General features: G+C 45.3%; 1 protein-coding gene across 4 annotated transcripts; it reads right to left on the bottom strand.

Moving 5' to 3' along the window:
- Positions 1-2219: 2219 nt before the first annotated feature.
- LOC309372007 (uncharacterized protein) lies at positions 2220-21938 on the bottom strand. Of its 4 annotated transcripts, none has more exons than XM_081915213.1 (5): positions 6805-7352; positions 6014-6199; positions 4764-4849; positions 2721-3002; positions 2220-2640 (listed from the first exon to the last, which is right to left on the bottom strand). In XM_081915213.1, the coding sequence occupies exons 1-4, from the start codon at positions 6872-6874 to the stop codon at positions 2928-2930; spliced, it is 417 nt and encodes a 138-aa protein (XP_081771339.1). In that variant the 5' UTR covers positions 6875-7352; the 3' UTR covers positions 2220-2640; positions 2721-2927. The 4 variants fall into 4 exon arrangements, 3 of the variants coding, with proteins under 3 accessions (XP_081771339.1, XP_081771340.1, XP_081771341.1); XM_081915214.1 differs by lacking the exon at positions 6805-7352 and adding an exon at positions 7876-8080 and having other exon boundaries at positions 2221-2640; XM_081915215.1 differs by lacking the exon at positions 6805-7352 and adding an exon at positions 21305-21938 and having other exon boundaries at positions 2224-2640.
- Positions 21939-22221: the final 283 nt, after the last annotated feature.

The following is a 22221-nucleotide window of genomic DNA, read 5'->3' as shown; positions in this document are numbered from 1 at the left end:
CTTTGGACTCGGCCTGTGTCTGCACTGATTAAAGATGGAGCCATGTGAGTTGGGGTGAATGGAAATGTCCTAAGAAATCTCAGAATGAAACTTTAGCTGTTCATCCAGTTTAGAAATTGAAATGTTGAGGTGTCGAACAAACCACTGATGAAGCCTTGCACTTTTATGACCTCAGGATTACAGGGCCCATGGGCGAAAGTGGCAGGTTTTGTGTATCATTCGAAGCAGCAGATCTGAGTTTTCAATGGAGTTGGTGCACAGCTCAAATTCTGTTAGACCCTGCCATGAGGGGGTTTGCCTTGGGTGCCAAAATATCTTGGCTCAGCCCTGCTCAAGATAGATTCATGGTAGTTTATGGCAAAGCAGTTCCATGTTTTCCTGGAGGAAGTTCAGTTCAGCTTCCCACGTGGTTTCAGTCTCAAGTCACCTTGGCAACCTATGTGGAAAGATGGACAGGTCCTGGACCCTCTCAGCACTCTTCAGCTGTTCATGGTGTCCTGCAGTGCACTGCTAGTATGGGGCTGGGTTTATTTAGGTGATTCTTATCTTTCTTGGGGGCCAGCGCTCAGAAGGCACTGCTTGCTAAGAGACTGCTGTTTTGTCCTGCAGCCAGCAGCTTATGAGGCGCCAAAATGATCCACTTTGTCTCTCATACTGTTTTAATATGTACGTTAAACCACACTGGGTGTGGTTACTTGGAAATGTGGGCTTAGTCACATTACATGTAGGCTGTCTCCCTTTTCATTAGGCCCCAGGGAGCCTATGGATGAGACGATCCCATGTGTAAGGCCAGTAGTGGAAAGAATTTGGGTGACCATATTTAATATTTTGTTATGGCTGCAAGAGTGGTTTTCATAAAACCAGTATAATAAATAGCTGTCAGTAAAAGCAGAGTACAAGACCTCAAGATCTAAGGAGTTGTTAAAACTCAGCATAGGAAAAGCATACAATGGGAAGCCCTGGGCAAGAAAGAAGATCAGCTGGTTCTGTCAAAATGCTAGCGTCAGGAAAGGTATTCAATGAAGAGGAGCTACTATAGAGAGAGCCCTATTTCTAGTCTCCATCTGCCTTCCTTCAGTAGACAGGGGACACTGAGCAGGGCCTGAGACTGATCTGAATGACTGGGCATGTTCACAACATCCAGCACAAGACAAAACATAGAATCAGAATTACAGAGTTGGAAGGGACCCCCAAGGGTCATCTAGTCCAACCCCCTCCTGCAGTGCAGGAATCTTTTGCCCAATGTGGAGCTCAAACCCACAACCCTGAGAATGTCACAATTAAAAATACAGCATGAAAAGGCCTGGGCATGCGGAAAGGTCATAGTGTTGGTCGGGGGGGGGGTGTCAACTGGTCCTGGACGAGGTATGCAGTCTGTTTTGAACAGGGTTGCACACTCTTCCTTTAAGCAACTGGTAGGGGAGGAATTTTATCAGGAGCTTTACTCCCCCCCTTCTTTCCCTTCAATATCCTGATTGCGATTAGGCCCCCCCATGCCTGTTTGGAAAAAGAAAGGAAAGAGATGGAGAACGGGCACTGATGCAGCTATACCATGCCTAGTTTTGTCCTTTATTTTTCATCCTAGTTTTTGGTCTGCTTTGAGCAGGGGTTGGCAACCTAAGGCCCATGGGCCGAATGTAGCCCAATCGCCTTCTCGATCTGGCCCATGGACGGTCCGGGAATCAGCATGTTTTTACATGACTAGAATGTGTCCTTTTATTTAAAATGCATCTCTGGATTATTTGTGGGGCATAGGAATTGGTTCGTTTCCCCCCCAAAAAAATAAAAAAATAAAATAAATATATATATTGTCCAGCCAACTACATGGTCTGAGGGACAGTGGACTGGCCCATGGCTGAAAAAGGTTGCTGACCACTGGCTTTCAGGTTGCCTAAAATTGCACAGCTCAGGATCTAAAAAGATGTGGTGACACCTTGTGGCAATCTAGGTGAAATGCACTTTGATTTCCTCACCTTTTTCATTTAAAAAATTATTAAAATTTAAAAAAATGAAAAAAGGGGTATATTGTATAGAGCTTTACAAGCCCTGACTAGCAAGCCTGTGGCCAGGGATGGTGGGAGTTGTAGCCTGACAAGACCTGGAGAGCCACAGATTTGCCATCCATTCTATACCTTGTGCCCATACAGCAACATTCACGCAATCTGCTCTTGTGTTGTGTGTTACATCACAATGAAAAGTTTGAATTGGCCACAACATATAAGATGAACACGCTCAAATTGTGATATGAATTGGTCCATGGATCCCACTTCTAATAAAAACTGATTTGTCTTTAAAGTCTTCGCATTTTATTTCTCTTACCATTTTATCACATTTTAAGTTATTTTACAGATTTAACAATAGAGAACTGTTGGTATACTTTCTGAAATACAGTTTTGATGATGACAAGCCCGTGTCTGGAACGTCTTGGACATAAGTGAGGTTGGGTTAGAGTTTGGCTTAGCAACCTTTCTTACGGGTTAATTATTTGGCATGGCATGAGCTTGTTGCTCATTTCTTCCCCTCCCCCTATTTTGAATTAAATTTGCAATGGCTTTCTATTAATCCAAAATATACAAAGTCGCTTACAAAATCATTTTGTTGCGTATAAGGAAAATAAAACAGAATATAAAAGTTAAAGATCTCGAGAGGATATAATAATAATAATAAATTTTATTTATATCCCGCCCTCCCCAGCCGAAGCCGGGCTCAGAGCGGCTAACATCAAATGTATATGGTAATAATAAGAAGTTTCAACAGTACAAGAAAGTAGGATAGTCAGGTTAAAGCAGGTAAGTAATTCTGATTGCTAACGCCCTCTTGATCTCTGTCCCAGTGATCTGGAAATGCATCAGTCCATGGTTCAAAATGACAAGGCACTTTCTCTCCTCTGGGTCCAGGGGGCATCTGAGCAAAGGCCTTTCCTAGGTCTACTTGTTCTCTTTATAGGTGACCCATGTCAAGTGGAAGGTGCCTTTGAGGAAACCTGCCAACATCTGTTGCACCTGGCACATTAAAAAAGAAGGTGAAGTATTCCAAGAATGGAGTTTAACCTAAAGTGAACTTCTCTGTGAGAGCTTCGCATAGTTGTTTATGCTTTTCCAGTATACAAAGCTATCGCAGAGGAAATGTCCTCGCTAATTAGTCCATCCTTTTATGTGTAATAGAAGGTTCCCCCCACCTCAAATTCCAGTAAACATAGTTTTGAGAGACAAGGTATGCCAACAATTGCCAGTCTGTGCAGAAATTCATAAGGAAATGGAGATTTGGGCCACCATAATTTATAGTCCACCTCTCCATCAGAGTGTCCTCTATCAGCCATCCCAGCATACTGCCTGGCCCCTGCGATGGCGCGACGGCACTTTTCCCCCTGGCGCCATTGGGCCTGCCCTCGCTTAAATATACTGCACAGAACACCAGTTCCACAAATTCCTACAAACTACCCCAGATTAACTTGTGTGAAGGAAAACTTAATAATTTGGAGTCTCAGGCAGGATTTGATCAAATAAACAAGAAAGATTTTATTAAACAAAGGAAGTTTATGACACAAGTGGGTAAAACATAAGATACTTCGGATTATAATGTTAATTTCACTTCAGTTGTGTCTCGGTTGTTGTTTGCCGGTTAATACTTTGGTTCTTAAACAAGGTGGTATTTTCTGTCAGCTACACACCCCTTGGACAACCCTACTCCTGAGGTACTCCAAGTAACAGACTCAAGGCGTCTCCACACCCCTCTTAACTGGTTTGGGAGTCTTCTTATTGTATTTTAGTGTTTTGTTGGAAGCCGCCCAGAGTGGCTGGGGAAACCCAGCCAGATGGGCGGGGTATAAATAAATTATTATTATTATTATTATTATTATTATTATTATTATTATTATTATTATTCTCTTTTTGGAGCAGAATCTCTCCCCTCCTGACTGGAATGAGACCTAAATAGACTGTATTCTCTCAGTTTCTACTTCTCCTGGCTCAGCCTCCCGGTTAATTCCTGGCCTATTACTCTCACAGGACACCACACACTGTCCTTCACACTAAGCTCAGAGACTCCTTTCTCCAGCTTGTGATATATTCCTCAGAGGGGATGTTTCTACCCAGAACCAACTCCCTCTCCTCTCCCAACCTGACTCCCAACCTAAAGAACTGTCTCTCCAAATCCTCTCCTTTTCAAACCTCTCTCCTGGAACCCCGGCCAATCAGAAGCTGCCGTTCGTTAACCGTTTGCCGGCAGGGAAAAAGAAAAAGAAAACACTTGTTGACCCAAACTGCCCAGCAAAAACAAACTTTTCCGTCACAGCCCCAAACTTCATTTTGGCACAATAGAGTGTTTTGTTTATTTTCCTGGGCTGGGCTCAGACCACCTTTTATAGAAATGAATAAGGGTCTAGGTTGTCCACCCTAAAACTGGACTGGATATGATGCCTGAGCATTTTAAAGAGGACACTGTTCAGGGAGTGTGGGGCTTTCAGGTGATCCAAAACTTAGTTTTTACTTTACTCACTTACATGTATATTAAATAGATGAGCCATCTTACTGCACTGGCGTGGGGAGGCCATATTTAATGGCTCATAATGCCACCCAAGGGGGCACAGATATTCTTGATTTTTTTCAGAATATAAATTGGGGTGGCAGAAACCTCCTTATGGGCTATATAGCATCCAGTTCTTCATTATTACTTACCTGGCCGATTATTGGCATGGGAGAAGGATGCTTTCATAAACCAAAATTTGTGATCAATTACTACCAGCGGTTTCTCTCACACCTCACCTCTTTCAGAAGTGGCTGATTCAGATCAGAAATGGTTACTGTGCCCAATGAAACCAAATCCACTTTCACAATAAGGTACATGGCATCTGTATGGAGAGCATCAGCAAGAAAATGGAGATTAGTTGCCAAATGGGATGCCTTTCACCAGTTCTCCTTGAACTGGAGATCCCATGCAAGGTGGTTGCTTCCTCCGCCCGAACGTAATTTTCCACTCCTGCGTGCAATAGCGTATTTGTATAAAGCTAGGTGTATGTTGTTCATACACCCCTGAGATTCTTTAATATGGGGTTATTTGAATAAAGAAAGCTGTCCCAAATACCGTATTTTTCCGTGTATAAGACGATGCTTTTTGCTTTAAAATAATGAGGCAAAAGTTGGGCGTAGTCTTATACACGGATAGTGAATGCGGGGGGGGGGCATGTGATTAATGGCAGCAGCAAACTGGAGATTGGCAGCGGCGATTGGGCGGGTGATTGGCGGTTACAGCAAGGCCTGCTGGCGATTGGCTGCGGCAATTGGGCAGGCGATTGGCGGCTGCAGCAAGTGGGTGGATGGACTGTTGGTGGTGGCGAGTGGGCAGATACCGTATTTTTCGCTCTATAAGACACACTTTTTCCCTCCTAAAAAGTATGGGGAAATGTGTGTGCATCTTATGGAGCGAATGCGGGCTGCGCAGCTATCCCAGAAGCCAGAACAGCCTCCCAGGCCTTTGCGGGAGGTGGGGGAAGGGACAGAGCCATGCGCTCTGTCCCTTCCCGCACCTCCCACAAAAGCCCCCAAGAGCCGCGCTCCCTTTAAAGAGCCGTGTGGAGTGTGTGTGTGGTTCTTGGGGGCTTTTCCCTGAGGAAGGAGAAGGGCAGCCTGTCAGTGATGGCCTGCCTTTCTCCCTCCTCTGGGAAAAGCCTGCAAGCGCCATGCACGCGCTCCACACGTCTCGTGAAAGGGAGCGCTGAGCAGAGACTGGGATGCATACAGGCTCTGCTCAGCGCTCCCATTAAAGAATATTTCTTTTCTTGCATTCCCCCTCTAAAAACTAGGTGCGTCTTATGGAGCGGAAAATACGGTAATTGGCAACTGCGGCGAGGTGCGCGGTCGGCAGTGGCTGTGGCAAGCAATCGGCAGTGGTGGGCAGGCAGGTGAGAAATTGGCAGAAGTGACCTCCCCCCACCCAAAAAAAGCTAAACAACTTAATTTCTTAATTTGGGGTTAAAAAAATTAGGGGTCATCTTATACATGGAAAAATATGGTACCTGGCTGGGAGTTGGTGGTCCCAGAATCCCCCTCAGGCTGTGCAGAATTCCCAGAACTGCCTCCAAAAAAGCCACCAATGACAGAGCCCATCCCACTGGCTGCGCCTCCAATGCTATCGGCAAAGCTGGCTCTGCTTTTGGATCCCGCCTCACTGCCAGGGATGCTTCTCATTCCTCTTCCAGCACCTAGTCCAGAAAGACATTGAGCAAATGGAACCAAGGTAACTTGCCGCATGGTTTTAGGTGTTGACAAAAAGAAACATACTTTGCGCATGCATGCACAGCCACACACAAGGTACTATCCTGAGTGCTCAGAGTGTTTTTGGAAGCTTCCCAAAAGTATTTGGCTGCCCATTGTTAGGGCTCACCCAGACTTCTGAAAGTCCTGCCGCTTTCCATGGGGAAACCCAGCGTTGACCACTGAACTGGAGAAAATGTCTGTTGGGTTTTCTGGAGATTAACGTTTGCTTTGATTCAGTGCTAAAGGGTGGGTTTTCCTGGGGAAAGAAGAGAGACGAACAAAAAAGCGCCCAGACTCATGCCTAGAGAGCTTTGACGCATGTCTTCTAGGCCCAGGACAAGCGCAGGATGAGACCCTCGGAGCTCATGTTCTAAGCCAGTTACAGTATCTTGGGAAGCTCTTGTCATCCCTGCTGGTTTTGATGGTGCAAAGGACAATGATTTGTTCAGCTTCTTAATTGCCTTTCACAGCACCAACAGTTAAAAACATACACAAAATGGAAAACCTATCAACCATCAATAATTGAACATAACAGGATAAAAAACAGCACCATTCTCAAAAGGGAACTCAAAAGTGTCGCCAGCGTGTGAGTCAACTGAAGACAGCAACTGCCTCATCATATTCCATCCAACATCTGGGGAAGAGGAAGGGTTTACTTGTCACCAAAAAGAGATGGATGTCAGGACATTAACTGCTGCCACCTTCTGAAATGCTCATGGGGGATTTTATAAAGCAAGGAGTGAGACAGGGAAATCTCTATGGACACATGTTCTTGAGGTCTCTGAACACACGCCACCAGGGATCCACTTGTCAGACGCTGCTATTTTCTAACTAGGGGGTGAGGATATTATTTCCACCCACTCGTTTTCCTGGAATTAATGAAGTAGAAATTGCTATCTACTTTCAAATACAACAGCTTGAACACTGTGCAGTGTGTTTTCTTATCCCTGAACAGAATTTATACTTTGAAAAAAGTTGTGTTCTTTGTGATTATATAAAGCATCAACTGAAGGACTAAAACTACTGAATGAATGAGGTGGCTGCAAATGAACACATTGCATTCAATCACTTAAGAAAATTACAACAGAAAACAAGGAATTGTAGCTCGTTTTAGTTAGAATTTAGGTTAAATCTAATGAAGTGGTCATGATTCTGAAACAGTTTAAATTCTTCTACTGTGATGCTATCCACCCTGAGACCAAATTTGCCAAAGAGAAAGGGTCTGAGCCTGTGGCCCCCTGAAAATTCAAACATCCCACCCCCACAAATTCAATTTCTGGGGAAAATATTAGTGCTTGGTGCTAATAATATTCTGATCTTGCAGGTAGACATTTCTTTTGTATTACCTGTGCAAACTTCAGGTATCAAAGAAATGTAACAAATGCATTTTCAGCCCCTTTTAGAATACCGAAGGAGTAATGAGAGAACCTGCAAAACGTTGAGCCTGGACTTTTCTAAGCAAACATCTAAATCTGTTGGCCAAAGTATGGACATTTAAAAGGGCGGGGAGGCAGGGATGTCTCCTACCCTAAGCCTAATCAATCATGTATCCCGCTTAAGATGCAACTTCAAACTCGGTCCCATTCCAGTCCCAGAACTTGTTCCCACTAAACAATTGTACCTGCCAGAAACAGCAAGATGACCACCAGCTCCCAAAACCTCATCATGTCCATCTCCCAGTTCAGTCAGAGGGAAAGACAGGAGACAGGAAGGCTGGGTAAATGCGTTAAATAGAACGTGTGTGATTTGACTACTGGAGCCATGCCAACAGACGACTGCATGGGGCACTCCCTGGCAAGTGCCACTACCAGCAGCCCATTCCTTGCATCTTCTCCACAGCTCACCTGAGCTGTCCTGTTCCTCAAGCAAGGCTGGTGGTTGGCAATGCTTTAAACAAGCATTTCAAGGAGGGGCATTGTGGCTTGAAGGAGCCACGCAGTGCAGCATCGCTGAATGCTTTAAATGGTGATTGCTGCTTCCTTGAAGGATGGCGAACAGCTTTGGGTAGTGGGTGGGCTGTTCCAAGACGACTCTCCCAAAGTCTGACTCACAGGTTTGGAGTCTGATAACTTGTTCCCTTCTCCCCACTCAGAAATGTATATGGGCAGTTAGTTCCCTTCTGGGCACTCGGTTCCGTCTCTCTGGGAGCAGCATCGAAAAGAGGAAAGCAATGACAACTGCACAACATCCCTTCCCATCTTTTTGCTTTTGTCCACTAGACTGTGAGGGCAGAGACTGTATTGTTTGTAATTCTCCGTATTGTTGTTGTTGTTTAGTCATTTAGTCGTGTCCGACTCTTTGTGACCCCCTGGACCAGAGCACGCCAGGCACTCCTATCTTCCACCGCCTCCCACAGTTTAGTCAAACTCATGTTTGTAGCTTTGAGAACACTGTCCAACCATCTCGTCCTCTGTCACCCCCTTCTCCTTGTGCCCTCCATCTTTCCCAACATCAGGGTCTTTTCCAGGGAGTCTTCTCTTCTCATGAGGTGGCCAAAGTCTTGGAGCCTCAGCTTCACGATCTGTCCTTCCAGTGAGCACTCAGGGCTGATTTCCTTCAGAATGGATAGGTTTGATCTTCTTGCAGTCCATGGGACTCTCAAGAGTCTCCTCCAGCACCAGAATTCAAAAGCATCAATTCTTCAGCGATTAGCCTTCTTTATGGTCCAGCTCTCACTTCCGTACATCACTAATTCTCCATAGCAAATTCTCCATTCTCCCTTCTCCCTAGCAAATGTTAGGTGCTGTATGAACTCTGATATGCATTATTTAGGGCTACCACTTGGAGCCAGCATCTAGCAAGTAATCATAGTCACTAGAAACCATCCTTTTATCTCACTACAAGATTGTATCAGGGAAGGGTCATAGCATCCCCTTTGCTTACAGGAGGTCTCTAGTTGAATCCCCTGGATCTCAAGGAGCAGCTTGGAAGGCCCCCTGCCTGAACCCCTGGACAGCCACTGCCAGTCAGTGCAAACAGTACTGAGGTAAATGGATTGCTTGATTGACTCAATAGAAGGCAGTTCCCTAGGCTCCTATATGGCTGGTATTTGGCTCCTATTTATTCCCTCCCACAGTCTATACTCTTCAGTCATGAATATTTATAACTCTGCTAATCTAACACAGCCTTGTTGTTTACTTTTCCTCTTATTGAGAAATTGTTGGCCCTTGTTAATGGGAAGTTCTGGACACTTATTTGTAGGATAAGTGACAGAGTGTTCTATCCTTGCTTATGTAGAGAGAGAACCATGCATTTTGCATTATCTCAGCCTTAAAAAGTTTAGTTGCAAACCAGTATCTTGTGTCGGCTATATTTTATCTATTTCATTCTGCACCGCTGAAGCCCCCTGAACCTCGTGACAGCAAAGGATCCGGAAGTAACCCAAAGCTGATCCTTCAGAGGCAATTTCCCATCCATCTGGTCTAGTAGTCTGTTCTGCACTTAGCTTCAGTTTGTTGGCTCTCATCCAGTCCTTTACCAAGGCAAAACACTGGTCCAGCACTTCCACTGCCTCACCTGCAGATGTGAAGGAGAAGTAGAGCTGAGTGTCATCTGCATATTGCTGACAGCGTACTCCAAACCTCTGGATGACCCCATTTAGCAGTTTCATGTAGGTGTTCATCAGCATGGAGGCTAAAACCAAACCCTGTGTCACTCATGGGGCTGAGGAGCACTCTCAAAGCATCACCCTCTGGGAGCAACCATCCAAGTAGGACTAGGTCCACCTGCATCTCGGACAGCCACTCCATTAGGATAGCATGACTTAATGTATCAAAAGCCTCTGAGAGGTCATAGCTGGTTAGGGTTGCTTTTAAAAATGTTAATTTCAAAATAGGAGAATTGTTTAAATTGTTTAAATTGGCTGTTTTCCTGACCAACCAGCCTACCATGGGCTTAGTTACGAAGAAGGATTGAAATCAAGCCCAGTTCATGCCCTTACCAGATGCTCCTTTTTTGCCGTGTCTTCTGGTATAGCCAGCCAGTATTATAAGTTTGTCCTAGAAACCCCATCTTTTAAGCGGTTTCCTACACTAGTGGACGCGGGTGACGCTGTGGTCTAAACCACTGAGCTAGGGCTTGCGAATCAGAAGGTCAGTGGCTCGAATCCCCGCAGCGGGGTGAGCTCCTGTTGCTCGGTCCCAGCTCCTGCCCACCTAAAGCACACCAGTGCAAGTAGATAAATAGGTACCGGTCCGGCAGAAAGGTAAACGGCATTTCCATGCGCTGCTCTGGCCATGTGACATGAAAGCTGTCTGCGGACAAATGCCGGCTCCCTCGGCCTATAGAGCGAGATGAGCGCGCAACCCCAGAGTCATCTGCGACTGGACCTAATGGTCAGGGGTACCTTTACCTTTTACACTAGTGGAAGCTAAAATATACCACAGTGTTGCTTTTTTCTCTACTTTTTTTTTTTTAAGAAACTAGATAGAGGATGTCCACCATCCTAACCTGCGGATGAAAAAGACTTCCTGCATTTGTTATGGAAAACTGACTCCTGTTCTAAAACCCTTGCTCTCTCGTGGGTGGAAATGTTTGTGGAACATGTTGTTGTTTTTTCAAATAGGGAAAATAACCAGAGGATGCCATGAGCCAAGCAAAAGCCAAACACTGCCTCTTCAGCTGCAGTTTGCATCTGCAAACATAGCTTTGCAGACAGCAGAAAGGGAACACCTCTAGAATGTGAGGCCCAGTGGGCCAAGGGAGAACATCTGCAGCTTTGAACAAGAAAGGTATTCAAAGCAAGTTGTTTGCTTCCGTTGGCACAACCCCAGATCTGGACTTGGGTACACAGCTCCAAGGCAGGAGAGGCAACGCTAAGCAAAGAAACTCCATCTGCTCTGTTTAAAAACAAATTAGATAAATGGGCCAGCCTGGAGGCTTACTCTTAGTGGCAAACTTTGTTGATTTGCTAGAAAACTGATTGGGGTCAATATTGCTCCGATCATGCTCTAGTGTGAAATATGGAAGACTGAAATTAATTTTGATGCAGATAGGGCAGTGGAGCCTGAGAGCAGCAGGTTGTTTCTGCCAGGGTGAAAGACCTCGAAGTAGTTTCTAATGCTTTCGAAGTACTTGGCTCTATCATAGAATCATAGATTCATAGAGTTGGAAGAGACCACAAGGGCCATCGAGTCCAACCCCCTGCCAAGCAGGAAACACCATCAGAGCACTCCTGACATATGGCTGTCAAGCCTCTGCTTAAAGACCTCCAAAGAAGGAGACTCCACCACACTCCTTGGCAGCAAATTCCACTGTCAAACAGCTCTTACTGTCAGGAAGTTCTTCCTAATGTTTAGGTGGAATCTTCTTTCTTGTAGTTTGGAACCATTGCTCCGTGTCCGCTTCTCTGGAGCAGCAGAAAACAACCTTTCTCCCTCCTCTATGTGACATCCTTTTATATATTTGAACATGGCTATCATATCACCCCTTAACCTCCTCTTCTCCAGGCTAAACATGCCCAGCTCCCTTAGCCGTTCCTCATAAGGCATCGTTTCCAGGCCTTGGACCATTTTGGTTGCCTTCCTCTGGACACGTTCCAGTTTGTCAGTGTCCTTCTTGAACTGTGGTGCCCAGAACTGGACACAGTACTCCAGGTGAGGTCTGACCAGAGCAGAATACAGTGGCACTATTACTTCCCTTGATCTAGATGCTATACTCCTATTGATGCAGCCCAACTATTACTGTTCTCTTTATAGGGAGTGGAAAGGGACTGGAAACAGCACACTGGGATTTTGAGTTCCCTTTTGTAAGCCTGTGCTTGTTTGGATATTTACAGCTCAGCACAGGCAAACCATTTCACCCAAGTTGGCAGAACCAAGGTCTACTTCAGAAGCATATTATGCTCAAAACTACTGGTTGACACAACAGAGGAACAAACAACACCCTTCGGATCATGGCAGTTTTGATTTCACAGGCTGTACCTTGGTAGGTTTTAAACATTTGTAGCTTTGAGCTTCTTCGAGTTCCTTGAGCTTACTAGAGTTGAGAGATGTTCCACTACATGATCTGCAACTTCTCAAAAGAAAATGGGATGGGGTGCAGATGGTAGCAGGACATTTCCTCGCTCCTCCCACCAGATGGAGCCAGAGCATTTCTTACTGCTCTGTTCAACGCTTCTTTTTTTTCTTGTTACAGCTCTTTCGCACCACGCTTTCCCCCAATCTGTTTTAGTTGAGACCCTTCGTGGTTTCCTACCAATGCTGGTCGTTCACTGTTCTCACATTCCGTTGAACCAGGACCACACATTTGTATTTCAGATCAAGTTCGTGTAAATAAATTTAATAATAATAATAATAATAATAATAATAATAATAATAATGCTGCAACTTATGAAGGGAGCCTCCGACACGCTCCATCCCTCTTTTCAGCAGAAGCCGGGGAAATGCATGTGCTCTGCCTGCTTCCCTTGGGGGTCTTGTTCACTTGCTGCTACAGACTAAACTTCATTTTAGTGACTACCAAACAAGAATGTGTTCCAGCTGTCTGCATCGCCTTGCTATCAGTGCTATATTTGCTCTGAGCACATTCTCAGGGCAGGGGGAATGCACATTGTGGGTGGGTCGGTGGGTGTCACAACAGCCCCCCTGAGGTGAGTAAAGGGAGAAGCGACGAGACACAGCCAAGAACTCGGCCCCCTACTCAGAAGTAAGCCTGAGTAAGTGCCAAGAGACTTCTTCACGCGTGAGGGTGTTGCTGCTTGCCTGTGCCGGCTCACTTGCCTGTGTGACTGCTTCTTGCCTGTGTTGCTGCCTGCCTGTGCTGGCTCACTTGCCTGTGTGGCTGCCTGCCTGTGCTGGCTCACTTGCCTGTGTTGCTGCCTGCCTGTGCCGGCTCACTTGCCTGTGTGGCTGCTTGCCTGTGCCGGCTCACTTGCCTGTGTTGCTGCCTGCCTGTGCCAACTCACTTGCCTGTGTGGCTGCTTGCCTGTGCCAACTCACTTGCCTGTGTGGCTGCTTGCCTGTGCCGGCTCACTTGCCTGTGTTGCTGCCTGCCTGTGCCAACTCACTTGCTTGTGTGGCTGCCTGCCTGTGCCAACTCACTTGCCTGTGTGGCTGCTTGCCTGTGCCAACTCACTTGCCTGTGTGGCTGCTTGCCTGTGCCGGCTCACTTGCCTGTGTTGCTGCCTGCCTGTGCCAACTCACTTGCTTGTGTGGCTGCCTGCCTGTGCCAACTCACTTGCCTGTGTGGCTGCTTGCCTGTGCCGGCTCACTTGCCTGTGTTGCTGCCTGCCTCTGCCGAATCACTTGCCTGTGTGGCTGCTTGCCTGTGCTGGCTCACTTGCCTGTGTGGCTGCCTGCCTGTGCCGGCTCACTTGCCTGTGTTGCTGCCTGCCTCTGCCGAATCACTTGCCTGTGTGGCTGCTTGCCTGTGCTGGCTCACTTGCCTGTGTGGCTGCCTGCCTGTGCCGGCTCACTTGCCTCCTCCTCCTCATCGGTGCACAAGGGAGGGGGGCACCTTCTGGGACGGGGTTGTGGGCGCCACCCAAGATGGGGGGGTCTGAAGGTGGGGAAACCCAGCAGAAGCCAGTTAGGCAAAAAGCAGGTTTGAGTCCCAGGAAAATCAAGATGTGACCTAGGCAGTGTAGGAACAGGGAAGGTGATTTTTGAGATGGTGCATTGATTTCAGATGTATTTATTTCAAACGTATTGATTTTTTGCTGCTGCTGTTGCCCAGTCAGTTGTTACTCATTTGTTGTACAAATCCATTTCCTTCCTGGAGTGCATGGTGAGTGTTTTGGTTGGAATATTAATTTCCCCAGCATTCAAGCGCAATTTCATCATAGGAAAAAACTTGTTTTCCATCCAGTGAACTTGCAGCCCACCTGAACGCTATTCCTGCCATGGTTTCTGAATGCTGAAAGCTGTGGTTGTGTGGCAGGTGGTTGTTCTCAAGGTCTTGCTCACCTTTTTGGAATCTGGACGGCTGTGCGGACGCCACAGGCTCCAGCTGTTTCTCTCTCCACACACACACAGCAGAAAGGAAGAAAACGGAGTGGGCAAGAGAGGTTCTTTGCATTTCTTCAGGGTCCACGTAAAATTTGGGTCCATTAGAATTAAAATGGATATCCCTGAATTTGCAGTTTTTCACATGGCGTCCCCAAAAGCTACCGTCACATTGCAGCTTATAGGGGCGGATCGGACGGAAGCGAACCTTAGATTTGGTTATTTTGCCAAGGCTTCTCCTCAGAAACCATCCTAAACCCACAGGTCACCTCTGTGTTCGCATGTGTGTTCTGTAATTTGTGGGCTGTTTGGTTGCAATTCCCATTTCCAACTTGGATGGCTTTAAAAGAGGAGTAGACAAAGCCGGTGGGGGGGGGTAAGAAGGCTACCAGTGGCTACCAGTTCTTAACCCTTTCTTCTACCCCACTATTTTCCTCCTGACCTTCCCATACAATATACATGTTCCATGTTCCATAAGGAAAGATAATGAGCATATACATCTTACAAGTACTGTAGATCAGCTGCCTGGACTGTCATTAAATAGGAACCTACTTAAAAAATATAATTTGACATAGGTCTAATTGTGGTCTAGGCAGATGATTTTGAATATTGCCAAAGCTTAATGAAACTGCAGAGTGAAGGGAAACAAACTTTGCTCTGAGCAAACACACTGAATCAAAAGCTCCAGATTCCAGACTCCTGAAAGCATTTTGACTTTTCATGGAAACCTCTTGAGGCAAGTTCAACTTCATTAAACTAAGTGCTCTGCTAAAAATAGCCCCGGCCCTGCTGCTTGGAGTTCACAGTTCTAAATGCGAGCCAAAAACTGTTGTTTGACAGTGCAACAAACTGCAGTGGTGCGCTAAGTGCTTGACTTTATCCAAACAGTTGTTAACCAACTTTTAGGTGCAATGTTTCATTTAGCGGCTCTCTCAGCCTGCTAACAGACCCTTGCACTTTGTAGATTAGCTATGAGTCCTGGGGTTCTGCCTTTGGATATGCAAAACAGTAAAGAGCTTGAGCATGAGCCCTGCTGACCTTCCTGTGCCTGGGAGGAAAGCAAAATGCTTAGGAGCCTGAGAATTGGCTTCCAGGAAGACCTGAGCCGTGGCAAAATTAAGTACCAAAGATGCAAGGTTTATTGGGCTGGGTTTTGTTGCTCTGATGAAAGAACTCCTATGTCAGTTTTGTCACTGTCTGGTTTTAGAGCATTGGTATAGAATTTCCCACAATTAGGTAAGGTAAAGGTAAAGGACCCCTGACCATTAGGTCCAATTGCGGACGACTCTGGGGTTGTGGTGCTCATCTTGCTTTATTGGCCGAGGGAGACAGCGTACAGCTTCTGGGTCATGTGGCCAGCACGACTAAGCCACTTCTGGAGAACCAGAGCAGCGCACGGAAACGCCATTTACCTTCCTGCCAGAGCGGTAGCTATTTATCTACTTGCACTTTGACGTGCTTTTGAACTGCTAGGTTGGCAGGAGCAGGGACCGAGCAACGGGAGCTCACCCCGTCACGGGGATTCGAACCGCCGACCTTCTGATCGGCAAGTCTTAGGTTCTGTGGTTTAACCCACAGCACTACCCGCGTCCCTTCACAATTAGGTACTTTGTCATAAATGAAAGCACTAAATTTACTATATGTGGATGAATACCTAAGGACCATTTAAATATATTGTGACGTGACATTGCAGTGTTTTTAACAGCATGGCAGGGCTCATACATGACTCAAAATGAAATGAATGTGGTTCATAAAGTCGTTGTTGTTTAGTCGTTTAGTCGTGTCTGACTCTCTGTGACGCCATGAACCAGAGCACTCCAGGCACTCCTGTCTTCCACTGCCTCCTTTAGTTTACTCAAACTCATGTTAGTAGCTTCGAGAACACTGTTCAGCCATCTCGTCCTCTGTCCATAGCTGTCAATGTTTCCCTTTTTTAAAGGGAAATTCCCTTATTCCAAATAGGATTCCTGCAAAAAAAGGGAAAAGTTGACCACTATGCCTCTGTCGTCCCCTTCTCCTTGTGCCCTCCATCTTTCCCAACATCAGGGTCTTTTCCAGGGAGTCTTCTCTTCTCATGAGGTGGCCAAAGTATTGGAGCCTCAGCTTCAAGATCTGTCCTTCCAGTGAGCTCTCAGGGCTGATTTCCTTCAGAATGGATGTGTTTGATCTTCTTGCAGTCCATGGGACTCTCAAGCGTCTCCTCCAGCACCATAATTCAAAAGCATCAATTCTTTGGCGATCAGCCTTCTTTATGGTCCAGCTCTCACTTCTATACATCACTACTGGGAAAACCACAGCTTTAACTATACGGACCTTTGTTGTGTGCTTTTTAAGATGCTGTCTAGGTTTGTCATTGCTTTTCTCCCAAGAAGCAGGCGTCTTTTAATTTCGTGACTTGCTGTCACCATCTGCAGTGATCATGGAGCCCAAGAAAGTAAAATCTCTCACCTCCATTTCTCCCCCTTCTATTTGCCAGGAGGTTTGAACCATCATACAACTGCAATTTTAAGAAATGTTGGACACAAAAAAGATGCCTGTGCACAGATGTTTGATACGATATTTTTCTTGCATGCAAAAACCCTTCACGACAATTGAGCTGTTTTTCACAAGAGCATTCAATTTACGCCATATGTGAAGAACTACTTCATTATCATTTCTGAGGCATGTCATGTTGGGGAGATGCAAAGATATCAGATGTCTCTGAGCAACTACGAAATATATTACGCCTACATATGGCATGGGGCCACAATACAGTAGAGCAAATTCTCTGAAAAGTGTAGCCTGGGCAAAGTGAGGAAAGTGAGTGCAATTGCATGTTGCAGCGGTTGGACTTGTACCAGGAAACTGAAAGGACTGCTGTCATCAGACTGGGAAGGAAGATATCCCTGATTTTCATGTTTGAAGAAGTTAACCTACAGTATTCTCTAAGACTCACAAACATTATGTTGGGCCATAAGAAAAAACCGTACCATCCATACCATAGCCAGGCAAAATCTTTATAAAGACCAACCAAAATGTCATTTTGAAAGTGAGCAAGAGCAGGCAGGAAGTGTGTGGCTTGTGTGTGGCCAGTGTGGTGTAGTGGTTAAGAGCGGTAGTCTCATAATCTGGGGAACCGGGTTCGCGTCTCCGCTTCTCCACCTGCAGCTGCTGGGTGACCTTGGGCTCGTCACACTTCTTTGAAGTCTCTCAGCCCCACTCGCCTCACAGAGTGTTTGTTGTGGGGGAGGAAGGGAAAGGAGAATGTTAGCTGCTTCGAGACTCCTGAAGGGGAGTGAAAGGCGGGATATCAAATCCAAACTCCTCCTCTTCTTCTTGTGTCATGACAGAGACAAAGTTCCTAGATGGCACTAGACTTAGGTGTGCATGGGTGGAATCAAGAATTTCCCGTAACTCTTCTGTTTTGTTGGAGAGACAATGACAGTTCTGGTGTGTCCTCTAAGCCTTCCATGGCAGGGAGCATCAGACAAGCAGCAACATGATAGCACGTAATAAGAGCTTTCTTGTGTTTATAAGATGCTGCAGTGTTGATGGATTGTGTCTGTATCCACAGGAACCTCTAGAAGATGAAGTTTATTATTTGGCAAACACATCCAGGCCTTAGTTTGGTGCATTTGTGGCCCCAGCTAGTCTGGGACAAGTAATTAACATCAGGATTTACACACTGCCTCTTGGGACACGCACAGCTCTATTAATTTCACATGTCTTTGGCAGACATATTACTCGCACTTTTGCACAAGACACAACTAGGAATAGGTGGATAATTCCTTCATTACCGTGCCAAAAGCTGCTAACCAAAGAGGAGCTCAGCTATATATTTCTCTTCAGTAAGGATGGAAGGACCTGTCCCTTGGGGTTCACTCCTCTTGTCATTTTCCAATCCTCATTCACGGGACCGCCTCTCCTGGTCTGCCCCGCAGAGGACCCTAAGGTCCATGAATAACCATAGTTCAGAGGTCCCGGGCCCTAAGGAAGTCAGACTATCCTCCACCAGGGCCAGGGCCTTCTCAGTGATGGCTCCGACCTGGTGGAATGCTCTGTCCCAGGAGACTAGGACCCTGCAGGATTTAACCTCCTTCTGTCGGGCCTGTAAGACAGAGCTATTCCGCCGGGTCTTTAATTTGAATTCAGCCTGATCTTTTATTTCCCTTCCCTTCCCTCCCCCTCCCCTTTTATGAAGATTACCTGCTCTGAGACCCCACCACTAATTCTCCCCTGGCCTCCTCGCTGGCCCAAGTAGGACTAATTCAGCCAGCTAGCCCTGGGGATTATCTAATGCTTATTAGATGGATTTCCCCTAAATTGATTTCTGAACTTTGAATTTTATTGTTATTCATGTTTTTATACTGTATTTTATGCTGCTTTTGCAATTAAGTGTTTTAAATTTGTTGTTAGCCACCCTGAGCCCGGTTTTTTAATTGGGAAGGGTGGGGTATAAATAAAAAATTATTATTATTATTATTATTACTACTACTACTACTACTGCTACTACTACTAAAGTTCTCTGCATTTCTGCAGTGAAAATTCATCAGAATTTAGTGTGAATTCAGTTTGCCGGAGCTTGTCTTTACACACAGGGGAATTCCCTAACTCACCGAGGGGTTTGAGACCCACAGGCTACCCTCACCTGCTTTAGCTGGCCAGTTGGTGTATTGTTTGGGGAAGTGCAGATTTGATAGATAAGGCTTCAAATGGCAGCTGAATGGATTTCTCCTGCATGCCTACTCTTCAGTTTATTAATCTCCCAGGTGTGTTGAGACAGAAGTCTAGCTTCTGTGAGAGGTCAAGGGACCAGATGCAAAGGAGGACAGGGCTTCTGTTGTTGACTTCAGACCCTCAGACCAAGAAGCTGTCGCATGGTCTTAGCTCTCTACTTAGTCCTTAAGTGAGATTATTATTGTTCTCCCTTGTGGCAGGGGAGGGGAAACAGATGTCGACATTGAATACGGCCCTTCAGGCCTCTGTCAGCATGTAACTCTTAGTTTCTAGTATTACTTTTAGCATGTGGCTTGCCAGTCTTTAAGCCTCAAGTACAGCTGCCCAAATTCTCCGGTTGATGTAGGAATCTATATTCAAGAATGGGCAGAACTTGCAAACCCACGAACTCGCAAATCAAGTTGTTTTCCTTTTAAACAACAACTTTAAATTAGATTTGCCCTCTGTGGTTGCAACAGCACTTTGCCACTGAAGCGGTCATACTTCCACAGTGATACTTTTGGCGCCAAATCTAATTTGTCGCTGGTAGATTCAGCCCTCCAGTTCTTGGCTCAGGTGGCTGTTTTAAAATACTGGATAAATTAATGGAGTAAAACTATTCATGAACTGATAAACATGCTTATCAATTATTATCAGCCATAACAGCGAAATGGAACCTCTTTATACAGAGGCAGAATATCTCTATAACCAGATGCTGGAGAGAGACAATAGGCAAGAGACATTATTGCCTTTTTATGAGCTTCCTAAAGGCATCTCTCTGGCTGGTGTTGCAAACAGAATGCTGTACCGGTGGGATTTTCATTCAATCAATGAGGCAGTTCTTTAAGAACTTGCAAATCCTGCATCCTTTATTCTTTGTTGAGAGGTGCTGTGTGAAATAATTACTGCTTCCGTAAAGTGCAGAACAGAGGATTATTGGCAGGTTATATGTGGATGGAATGGGAACAAAACAGTCACAACAGAAAAGGGGGGAAATGTATGTGAACTTGTAGATCTGAACAAATTGCAGTAGTTTTTTTGTTTTAATGAGAACATTTAATAGTGTGTTGGGCCAACTTTTGCTAAGGGATTGCACCTTATTAAGGCTCTTAACTTCTGTGTACACGTAGCAGTAAGTAGGACCTATGTGTGCACATGTAATGGGACTTCCTCTCCCACACCTGCCATAAGGAAACCTAAAAGATCAGGTAAGGGAAATGAATTATTGCAAAAAGGAACTGCGAGAAAGTGGTGGCACACCTGGGATCATCTGGTTTTTAGTCTGTGCCAAACATCAAGTGTTCTACTGATTTTTATCCCCAAAGAACACTTTGTTTGTGCTTGTTCTTGAAACCACAATAAATTAACTAGTGGAATTTTAACTAAGCTAATTGTTTTGTCAGTAAGAACCATTACTGCTACTTTTGAAGCGTAAGAATATAGCTGAGACATCTTGCAACTCCCTCTTACCAATGTAATTTAGACTTGAACACTGCAATAAATTAATTAAATGTGAATTTCACTGTGAATGTTTTTCAACTTACCTTAGAGCTTACTGAGAAAAAACCCCAAGAAGTATCTATTTTATTAGAGACAAACAAAATATCCATAAATATTCAAAATTTAGGGTGACTTTCTCACTGCACACTGTATATCAGATGCTGTTAGATTTTTAAAATGTTGTTTTATATATTGACCAAATATTAAAGGCAGTTTTGTTGGCCCATAAGAAAAATTCCAAAATCCATATTAGGGCAATACCTCTGTGTTACACTATCGGTTTTTAAACTGCTTTCTGGTCAGAAAGTCCTAGATTCTTTTAAAGCTTACAGGAGTTATTGAATGATAAGGCCATTAGTGCCAAACAGATTCCCCACCATTGCCGATCTTCTCTCTTGAAGCCCAATTCTCCATGGCGAAGCCCAATAGTGCCCCACAGGAATGCATTTAACACATTTCTATACCACTGTTCATTAAACTATATCCCAGGATGGTTCACGCTGCCTAGGTCTAGGGTGAGGAAGTAGACCTGGTGTGAGGGCCTTTGTTGACAGATGTGCAGGGTCCATCACGTGGCGTCAGATGATTTGAAGTTCTACCTGCAGGAGCAGGCACAGACTGAGCTCCAATCACAGCACGGCAGTCCCACAGGGCTCAGATGGGTCTCTGCTCTTTAAAAGACAGCAAGCACTATTGCTTCATAGTCAGTTCATCAACAGCAGCTGTATGTGACAGCCTGAACAAATCTCCTTTTACTCCTGGAACGGAGCTGCATAGCGGATACGAAGCCTTGTGCAATGCCTGTCCATTTCCATGAGACTTATGCAGAACTAAGGGCCAGATCAGGCTGCCTCCCAATCTGCTGTCCTTAATGCCCCCCCCCCAATCACATGCCTGAGGCAGCCACCTCACCTTGCCTCATCAGCTCTGAAAGAGTCAGCAGGTTTTATGCAAAGTCCTTCCCTGTGACCCGACAATTTCTTGCCCCTGCCTCTTTGGATGATGAGATTTTCATTTTTTTTCCCTCTACCAAGAAGACAATAAAGGGAAGAGACAGAAGTTTTCCTAATATCCCTGCTGGGACTGTTTCACTGTATTCTATGTTGGCATTTGTATCTGCATTGTTGTGGGTCAGTGGCGCATTTGAGCGCATGTTTTCCTGGGTTCAGGTTGCAGTCTGCTGCTGTTGACAGATAACAACTGCGTCGCTTCGCCACACTGAATCATTTAATGGATGCCAGCTCATCAAAGGCTCTGGTCTCTAGAGCATCTGTCTAACCTGCTTCCTTGTCATCGGCCTCTCCGCCTCTTTGGGCAGCGTTGCTTTAAATCATGAGTAGCCAGTTGCCTCATAGGGCTGGGGGGGGGGAGGGGAGTTGCTGGAAGAGCAAGATTCATTCAGAATGAAGACGTCTTGAAGGATAATGTCTGCTGGAATCCAATTGCGCTAAAAATGAATGGATCAGAAGATGCTGGGGCTATAAAAGAAAACAGAGAAGCCTTTTGTTTGCATCTAAGCCATTTAAGAAGACTCTGTGAAAGCATGACTGCATGAATGCTAATGGTACACTTAAACAGTGTTTTTATTGCAGAATCTGCCTTTCCCCGAAGCTCTTAAATCTTTGATGCTACAGAGCAAAACTGGGGCAGTAAATGAAGAATCATAGCATGGAATTTTAAAAAAGTCGGCATAACAACAACAATAGCTCCAGTCATGCTCATGATTAAGCCTTAAATGCAGTTTATGACTGTTTTGGATTCTGGCATTCCAAATAGGGGAATGGATGCAGAAAGTAAGAAAAGTTTTTCTGTATAATGCAGAAAAATGT

The sequence above is a fragment of the Podarcis melisellensis genome (assembly GCF_964234715.1).
Source record: "Podarcis melisellensis genome assembly, chromosome: 6".
Lineage (NCBI taxonomy): Eukaryota > Metazoa > Chordata > Lepidosauria > Squamata > Lacertidae > Podarcis > Podarcis melisellensis.
Note: the sequence above shows the minus strand (reverse complement) of the source record. Positions and strands in the feature narration are given on the sequence as shown.

Coding starts and splice junctions, on each gene's coding strand:
- LOC309372007 (XM_081915213.1), bottom strand. CDS start 6,874: ATGATGAGGCAGTTGCTGTCTTCAGTTGACTCACACGCTGGCGACACT. Junction 6,200..6,804: donor TGAGTTCCCTTTTGAGAATG/GTGCTGTTTTTT, acceptor TTTCTGGACTAG/GTGCTGGAAGAGGAATGAGA. Junction 3,003..4,763: donor ATCAGCCACTTCTGAAAGAG/GTGAGGTGTGAG, acceptor TTAATGTGCCAG/GTGCAACAGATGTTGGCAGG.